Source organism: Abrus precatorius, unplaced genomic scaffold (assembly GCF_003935025.1).
Source record: "Abrus precatorius isolate BTA unplaced genomic scaffold, Abrus_2018 Scaffold3, whole genome shotgun sequence".
NCBI lineage: Eukaryota > Viridiplantae > Streptophyta > Magnoliopsida > Fabales > Fabaceae > Abrus > Abrus precatorius.
In genome coordinates this window covers 9,875,780-9,886,005 of record NW_020874373.1, presented here as the reverse complement: position 1 = coordinate 9,886,005, position 10,226 = coordinate 9,875,780, and the positions used below count along the sequence as shown (strand labels likewise).

The 10,226-nt window shown below is 29.6% G+C and overlaps 1 protein-coding gene across 1 annotated transcript; it reads right to left on the bottom strand.

The window, feature by feature from the left end:
• Positions 1-612: 612 nt before the first annotated feature.
• Positions 613-3,375, bottom strand: LOC113863680 (myb family transcription factor PHL5-like). Its single transcript, XM_027497336.1, has 6 exons — positions 2,758-3,375; positions 2,452-2,668; positions 2,246-2,362; positions 1,652-1,706; positions 1,434-1,503; positions 613-874 (listed from the first exon to the last, which is right to left on the bottom strand). Exons 1-6 carry the CDS (start codon positions 3,373-3,375, stop codon positions 704-706), a joined length of 1,248 nt encoding a protein of 415 aa, XP_027353137.1. The 3' UTR covers positions 613-703.
• Positions 3,376-10,226: the final 6,851 nt, after the last annotated feature.

The following is a 10,226-nucleotide window of genomic DNA, read 5'->3' as shown; positions in this document are numbered from 1 at the left end:
AGTCCCAGTAACGTGACACTATAAAGTTTAAATCATTAGATAAATTATTTAAATATTGAAAGAATCTAATTAAAATATACTAAACATTATTATTTAATGATAAATTATCATATCAATCAAAATCATTAAGTTTTATAATGATTGATTTAAAAGATATAGCTTTTATATATTTTAATTAGTTATATTAACGGTGTATTAAAACCAAATTCATATTTAATTGCATTATTTATCTTTTTAAGTGATTAAAATAGTCTAAATCAATTATTTATGGTTCGGTAATTAAATCAGATTGGCATTTGGTTAAAATTGTATGCACCTTAATGCGACCCTAATTAAGTGAAAATTGAAATTATCAAGTTCTGTTTTTTCACACCTTAAGTACAATAGTGCTCGCTCCCTGTGTATGCTGAAAGATAAAAGAAATGCAGAAAGAGCAATACAATAGCACCTTGCTGAAACTGATTAAGCTCTCTATATGAAAATTAATACAATGTTTCTGCTTTCTGTAGAATATATTATGAAAACACACTGAATTTTGTACTAATTCAGAGTTTGCATTTGAGGATCAACAACAGTGTTATTCTTCATATAACAAAATCACATGGTGTGGCTTATCTGTTTCTTAGGAGTAAGCTTTTTGATTATTGTAATTTTGTACACAAGTTTCGCAGTAAGGGCTTGGAGAGGATTTGGAAGATGAATTTCAAGCCCCTTCAGAAATAGAAACATCAACATCTTTATGTCTCTTTGTTGTATCATCATTGGCCATAGTCTGAGTATTCAAGAGGTCATTACTTGTCTTCTGCTGTTGGTCAAACATTTTTTTCAGCTGCCTGCCTTGTTCCTCTATTCGCAACTGTAATTTTCTCTGAATCTGGACCAAGAAAGTTAAATGAAATTAGGAAATTAAAGTGTCACAAGAATCCAACTATCTTAACTCATTCATTGATTTTAGCATCCGTTCTCCTCAACGTTCATTAATCCTGTTTTAGCACATGATAGAATAATTTCACATCACCATCTATGTCAACAGAAAACTAAATTGCATGAGAAATTTCAACTAAATTACATGCTAAGTGTTGAGTATGTCTTGAATTATAGGAAGCTTAAACTGCAAATAGGAAGAGATATCTTAAAGCCTTTAAATATATGATATTTTGCTCGCTAAATTGATACGTTATTTTAAAAGTTGTGGTTAGAGTTTGAGCTTGTGAGACTACTGAACCTCATTGTTCTTCTGTGATGAAAATCTCTGCATCATTTCTAGAATCAAGAACCTTTCAACTGGTTTGGTTAATACTAAAGCTTTTTATAGGAAGTGAAGGGGTCACAAAAATTACCATGTAAGAACTTGAAAGGTCTGGACTTGGGAGAACATGGAAATATGCTAGCATAAATAAAAGTCATAAGAGAAAATAATAGCAAGGATATACCTCAAGTTGTTCATGAAGACACCTTTGAGTATCTAATTGAAGCTTAAGTGCCTCTCTAATTTGCAAGCCACTGCAATTGAAGACTAGAGTAAATTTAACAGATTTATAGAGTAACAACATCTGAAGTGAATATGAAACAAACTTAGCAATTAAATGGAAGTACTAGAATTATAGGGATGTAAGTGTAACAGTGATTTAAGCAAAAGAAGTAGAATTACGTTTTGACATCAAGATGATGGACATCCTTTGCATGGATTCTTTTGTCAGGTTTCCCTGAAACAGGACACATTTTTAGGGTCAGTATGGGGAGTGAACCTGATAAATTGAGAGAATATAAGAACAAAGCCAGCATAGAAAATTATGAATAACTGGAGAGAAGAATAAAGCAAGTCAGACATATCCTTAAGAGATAATTTCACCTAACAAGCATTGGTAGTTTGACTAAGGTTGCTATCATCACTCATCAGGAGGATAAAATGGACTATATTTGTCATTTTGCAGCTTAAACTTTTTACCATATTAATGAATGTTAATGCATTTATTCAGCATTTCAACTTCGTTCACTTGAAGTTTACTAACCAAAGACATTAAAACTGAACAATCTGCTTTAGTTTGTTTATTCAAGTCTCAACTCTCAACAATAATTAATGAATCAAAACCGAAGGGAAAAAAAGAAGCCTATTTCCTCAGCCTTGACATCTGCTCGTTATTTATGACATGAATGCTGGTAAATTCAAGCACCAAGAAAGAATAGTACATGACATGAAAAAGAAACTACACTGTAATTACGGTTTTAAAAAAATAGAAATTACCTTGACCTGCCTCCGGAATGAATTTTGCAATTCTATATTTCTGCAAATGACTTTTGACATGGAAGATAGTCAAACCATCTGTCTCCATCATCTTTAATATAGCTTTTGGTGTTGCCTCTATAGTCAAGGAACCAATAGAGGACTATCAGATGTTAAATTAGGTGTATATATGTAAGCCAATTGATAAACTTAGTTGAGTTACTTACGGTCAGCACCCCCAAGGCGATTGACACACTCAACAAACTTCTCATGAAGATCCTTAGTCCATCTTATACGTGTTTTACTTGAGACTACTGTCCCATTTGAAGCAGAGTTTCCAAAAGTAGATGACACACTTCCTGCGGAAAGTGTTGGAGACAATTTCTCATTGTGGGAAGAGAAACTCAGCTGTGAAACTGGTAAATTATATGATGCACAAGCAACCTGCAGATAGATGCGATAATACGAGCCAATTGAATCTTCAAACAATGGACACATGACAAAATCTATGGGATTTGCATAAAAGTACTTACTTTACGGTCCTGATTTCCTTTGTTATGAAATGATGAACTCCCTTTAACTGAGGTAACATCGTCAATGAACAACTTTTGGTGATCAATTGGAAGGAACATGGTAGGAAAATTCCCACATGAAATTTTGTTGGACTTTTCTGGTGATCTACAGCATTGACTATTATTCAATTGAGATTTCACTATGGCTTGTAAAGTGTTTGACAACTCAAAGTTTGAGTCAGGTTGGTTTGCTGGATCCACGAAAAGGCTTTCCCTGGGAGATTGATACAAGGGGAATTCCAAATCATTAATCTTATATAACTGAGAGCTCAAAGAATTAATACCAACTTGGCAATTATATTCTGCAAATCCCATGCAATTTTCTGCAGCATAAAAGGCAGAAGTTGGTGACTCAAAACGGCTCATAATAGTGCCAGATGATTTGGCAGAAGCTATGTTTGGTAACTGTTCTGATCCTCCTCCTCCTCCTCCTCCAGCCATAGCAAGTGGTCCCATATTCCAAGGCTGTCTCATATCAAAATATTGACAATAATGATTACCAAACTCAGAAATGAAATCCCCATTTAGTCCATGACTTTGTTGAATCAGTCCCCCCCAATCAATCTTGTTTTCATTCATTGACACAAAATTTGAAGTTGGGAGGTAAGAAGGACTAATGGATATATGTTAAAATTTGTGAGGTAACACATAGAACTCTTTGGAAGTTCATCCTTATTAAGGAGCACCAAATGGAAGAGGGAAGAGAGAAGATTGCAAAGGTTACAATAGTAATGCCAAATCGAGCCTGTGGCATAAAATTCTCTTTTATATTCCCGGATGGCTTCAGGTATAAGATTTGAATCTAATTGTCTAAATGCTACCGTGCAAGGTCATTAGCTATTTAATTATTCTTGAAAAAAGGATAAGAATGAACAATAAGAATTGACATTAACGAAGTACAGTACATATAAACAAACAAAAAGATTTGTCTAATGTTGTCTTCACGTGAATTTAAATGAAATGCAAAAGAATCAGAAGAAAAAAGAGGAAAACTAAATCAACTAAACTTAGATGAATCATAAATAAGAGATTAAAACTAGTACCCTAGAGGACAACTTCAGCAATAAAGCTAGATGGGTCACATAAGAGGTTAAAAAAACAGTCCGATACTATGACTTAAAACTAATTGATTATCTAAAATTTGGAGAATATCGTAATGGCATTATGGGCATCTACAGTGTAATAATTAAATGTTAGATAAAGATACTGGCATAAATTCACACACAATACATCTGCTATTATTCTTCTAATGGATTCGGATGAAATAACTTTAACCACTCACAGGGAATGATAAATATATAGACAACCAAATCTTTCCTTATCAAAATAAAATAATAATAATAACCATAGACTTCAAAAATCATGTTCCGTTGCTTGGCACTGCATCTTGCAAAGTGGGGTATCAGAAATTACCAGAAAAGTGCATCTAATTTAAAAATCATAATAAAAGCACTTTCGAACTTTAACTATAGGATTCCCAGTAGAGTTCAGTAAACCTAATGGGTTTTCCATTACATAAAGGTGAAAGAAAAGACACGTATATTCACCGCATTCCCTCGTTCTGTGTTGCTATTGATTTTTCTTTAGACATATTTTTACCCCCTTCTTTTTATAGCTAATTATGTTTTTAATTTCACAAAATATATTATATTTTCATTTTTCTTTTTATAATTATTTTAGTTCTTACGTTTTTTAAAAACTATCAGTTTTGGTCTCTCCTAATAATATGACTTCACAAAAAACAATACATGACATAAAAAAATAACAAATAACAACATATGAGTTAGCCATATTATTTAACAGCGATAAAGACTTAAAATTAATATTTTTAATTAAAATAATTTTAAAATTAAAATGCCAAATATTTTAAAGAATGAGAAAATGAAACCCTTCTTTGAATAATGCCACCATGATAAAGGGACCATTTTTTCAAGTTCATAATCACATGCTAGTCTTTGAATTTATTTTCTTGGTGAACAAGGATTAATTTCTATTTAACTTTCAGATTAGTTACAGCAATAGACAACAAGAGATACACTCAACGCGACAATTTACACGGAAGACACAGATATCGATTCAGACAAACGCGTCAAGTAAATAATGAAAACGAAATTTTAACTCTTGAAATCAGTAAATACCGGTTATTGTAATCTTCAACATTATGAATCTGTCAATTTAATTCACCACTTTGATAACTATTAATCATTTTGGTCACGTTTATTAGTTATTTTATTACTCACGCATCGATCAGTTAATTAAATTTCTAATTTTAGAAACCAAAACAATTAATGTTTATCAGTTAATTAAATATTATCCTTAGTCTCTTTTCACCTTCACTTTAGCAAATATCATTAGCAATGGAATACAACTTAATGGCAGATTGGCAGGGATGGTTTAGGAATTTTGGTTGCCACCACCTTCACTGCATCAAATATAGTTAACAATCGGATGATAAATTAATAGAGTGAACAAAATAAACAAAATTAAAATCGTGCAATTAAACTAATATCAAACAATCCTAAAGTAAAAAGGATAAGAAAGCAATTAAGCCGTAATATTAAGATGTTTATAAGCAAACATACAATGTATCGAAACACAATCTACAAATTGTTTTTATAATAATTACCACTAATCTTGGATCAAATTTAAAATGTCTTCCATCAAAAATAAAAATAAAAATGTCTTTAGATTTTTTATTTTATTTTGTCTACTAATAGATAAAGTTGTTATAAATAAGTTTTGTTTCGACACTGAATAAGTAAAGAATATATCTAAAGTTAATTTGTAAAATGTACTGTGATTTTAACCTCCTAAAATAAAATTAAAAAATTGTACTGTATTTGTTTACTTTATTTTTTTTATAAATTTGTTCGTGTTAATTTAATTTACTAGGTTTCTATTGGTTAATCCAAATTGTTTTGACATAATTATTAAGAGTTTCAATTTTATTAGGTGTCAAACTTAAATATTTACACCACTTGATAACTTTTTAATAGAATATAAAATTAATTAATCTAATTGTTAGTTTAAAAGTTCTATCAAGCAGATCAATATTATAAAATTTTATATAAAAATAAATAAATAAATATTTTATTATATTACTTTATTTTAACATATAATATTTTTTTTAAATGCAAGTATATTAAATTTTGAATAATATACTTACAAATATCTAAAATATGTAAAATTTAATATATGAAAATAATTAAGATTATTTAATAGTTAAAATAATCAATCTTATATTCTATAAATAAAATTATTAAGTAGTATTAATATTTAAATTTGATATTTGTTGTTAATAAATCATAACTCTGTATATGTATTACTTATAGATATTCATTGTGTAAGAATATAATATATTGTTTTTCAAGTAATGACACAAGCATGTCAAAGTAATTTTTTTAGTACTTTTTTAGAATTTTATAGTATTTTTTATTTAATATTTTTTTATTTTTAAGATTTATATCTTTGCCAATATATTTGTTTTAAGAATACATTACGTTTATTAAGATTATATATGCCTAAATATTATTGAGCACGTAGATAAACTAATAGAAAATTATTCTAGTTTAATACGTGATTTCAAATTCAAATATTAATAAATACAGATATGTTAAATATTTAAAGATATTATTTGTTATTTAATTAAATTTTAGCAGGATATATTTATCTAGAAATTTAGTTATGTTTTGGTAATAAATACCTTTTAAATGTCTTGTTCTATTTTATTTTATTTTCATAGCTTAGTATTGATATTTCATCATCTTTATAAAGCATATGAAACCAAATTAGTGTTCTTTGCCTTAAAAAATAATACTTTAAGTACCACAAAACATTAAGAACTATTCATGGGTTTTACTTCGGGAAATCAGGCCGTAGTGGATGAGGATGTTGAAATTCATGTATATAAAATAATTGTCATCATACTAAGATGTGAATGATTTATTTTCTGGCAGCAACCCAAATGTCATTATCAGAAGTGGTGGAATCAAATTAATGGGTTTAGAGTTGAAGGTAAAGAGTGGAAAGAAAAATTCCTTAGTAAAAGTTCAGCCACTTAAGCCCGACAAAGGAATAATCTACGTGGATTTCGAACCCTAAATTCAACTACAAAGTGCATTAACTCTGTTCGTCCTTGAAATTAACCTTTAGGCTTACACGTTTATTGGAGAGAGCTTTTATGGTTATTTCATATTTAGATTATTTACTGTTTTTAGATTCTATGTATGGTTTTGATACTTATGGTTTCTCCTGTATAATAGCATATTTCTATTTAGTGATGTTCAATTTTGATTTTATTTCTATAATGGGCTTCATAATATGGTATGTGCATGCGCTCTTGAACTGGTTTTTGATGAGGGGATTCCTTGCTCTTTGATTTGAGTATAAATTCCTGTAAAATATTTGATACAATGTTGTTCGTCTTAATTAATGTTATTCTAATTTTATTTTTCTATAAACAAAGAAATTTATTAAAAAAATTATAAGGGAGATTCAAATTCATATAAGAAAGGGTATTAAAATAATAGTTTAAGACATTCAATAAAAATTATTGCACCATTAAAAATGAGAAAAATTATATCCACTGATTTAACTGAAACTCAATTTAAAGATGGAATTTTGATGCAATCCTCAACAATCATTTTTAAACAATTGTTTAGGATAAGGAAAATTTTCTAAGTTAAAAATCATCTTGAAGGAAACTACATTTCAACAAGTTTTGAGGGTCAAGAAGGAGCCAAAGATAAACCTGAACATAAGAGAATATTGGAAGATCTTTGGTTTTAATTAAAAGGAACACATTTCGAGCTATTTTAAGAGATTTTTGTCACATTATTGATTTTTCTCTAAACTGCTTGAAAGACAAGAAAATATTCTAAGACCACAAAACTAAAGGCTTTTTCGAGAAGTTTTGAGGAGTTTTTAAGTCACTGACACCAAAAATTACTCGAAAAATAGAACTGACAAGAAAATATTCCAAGTCCACAAAACTGATGGTTTTTCGAAGAGTTTTTAGGAGTTTTAAGTCCTTGACACCCAAAGCTGCTTGAAAAACAGGACTAACAGAAAAATATTCTAAGTCCACAAAAAACTGATGGCTTTTCGAGGAATATTTGATGAGTTTCCAAGTACCTGACACCCAAAACTGCTCGAAAAGCAGGAAGTGGTAAGAAAATATTCTAAGTCCACAAATTTAGCTGAGTTCCAGATTTCCTCTAGAATTGCTCGAAAAACAAGAAGTGGTCAGAAAATATTCTAAGTCCACAAATCTGGTCGAGCTCAAGAGTCCCTCCAAAATTGCTCGAAAAACAGAAATGAACAAAGAAAATATTCTAAGTCCACAAGACCCAGACAGACTCTCAAAACTCCAGAATGGCTCGAAAAGAGAAGTCAAGAAGAAACTATTCCAAGGCCATAACATTAAAAGAGTTTTCTAGGTTTCTCTCAGAAATACTCGAAAGATAGGAGTATTGAAAAATCCAAAAGCGGTTACCAGTAGTTATCAACATTCACCACTATACAAAGGAGATCATGGGCGATAGCGGTTACAACAAACAGCACGATCACAAGCAATCGTGGATAGTGAGCATCAACAGTTGAAGTCAGTTACTAAGAAGTGCCCGCAAAAGGAGGAAAACGGTGGTGATATTCATGTCTATAAATACTACAAAGCATTATTTCACAAGGGACGACTTTTTGCACCCAGACACCGCACCTAAACACTCTGAGACGCTGAAACCCTGCACCGCGCCAGACACCAGCTACAAGGAGACTTACGGTGGCCGCTGTTCGCCGTTGTGAGGAGTCGTACGTTTACATTCACGCACCTTTACATTCCTACATTTACCTTTCTGCATTTTAATTCCAGTTCTTGTTACTTATGTCTTTGTACGTTGTTTAGTTCCGGCTTGCTACATTTCTGTAAAAACATATACGTTTGATTTAATTCTGCACATTTATTATTCACTATTCTTGCTTAATACTCTTTTACGCCGTTAATTTGAGCATCACGTTAACAACACACTTAAAAGAACCCAAAGAGGACCTAAATCCAGTCCCAAGAATGATCTTTGGATTATTTGTTTACAACTGTCATTTTTCACCGTAAACAACAATATATCTTATTACAACATTAGAATGAAGATTTACATATCTTAATTACTTTTTATAGAATTTAAGATTAATTCGTTTTTCTTTAATTACTTCTGTACCCACACAATGTGTATATGGGTCCATTTAAAGATTACGTGCAGAACTGAAAGAGCTAGCATGCATGTAAATGGTAAAATGTGAAGTACTAGAATAATGTTACAACTTAATGCATTGGTTATGATATCGAACAATGCACATTGGCCAGCTGTAACTACTAATTACATGCACATATATCCCTCTTTTTCTTTTGAGTTAATTGTAGTTTTACTGTTTTAGATTTTATATTTCAACTTAATTTGTGTGTAATATAAAAATATATTTTAATTACGTGTATTTATTTTTTTTATAATTTGTCAAGTATTTAAATTGATTTTTCATCTTAAATTTTATTTAATAATTAATAAAATTAATGAAAAAACACATCACTACTTCATATGTATTTATAAGTAAATAATATAAAAATTATTTAAATAAAATAAACATACGAGTCTTTTATTATTTTTTAGTCTATATTTTCTTTATAAATATATATTAAATCAATAATACATTATACTTCTCTAATATTTTTATTTATTACTAAATAAAATATTAAAATATAAGACTTAATTTTAAAAATTCAAAATTGTTATAAAAATAAATAAGAATAATTAAATTTAAAAAATAAAAATCAAAAGTACAATAAATTATAAAGATTAAAAGTGTGATTAAATTTATTACTTCGTCTTATATTTCTAGTCAATACCTCGACCACCTGTAAAGCTCCCGACAACAACCGAAGAGAAAGTAAAAATAAAGACACTAAACCAATTTGATTTGGAATTATTTTATTTCATTTGTTTATTTATTTATCTTCAAATTTTAATTAAAACGAAACAAGAAGAGTGGTTGAAGATGTGGAGGCTCGATAGGGTTCTCTCGATTCTTTTCATCTTTATTCTAATCGAATTCCAAACATATATGGTAAGGAATGATGCAGCAATGCAGCTGAATGGTTATGAAATTAGCATATATATACATACTGTTGCATTAAAATATACACGTTGATCTATTGCCAATTATTATTATTGTTGTTGTTTAATTTGAATCCGGTTCCAAAGCATTGACATGAACGGCCTATAAGAGTTGAACAACTTACAGCTGAAAAAATAGGGAACGTTCATGGAAACAAAAGTTAAATAAAAAACAAAGAAGAGTGGAAGAAGATATAAGAAATGGTGATTGACACGATAAAGATAAACTTGAATTCATAAAATAATAAAGTTATTTTACTTCTCGAT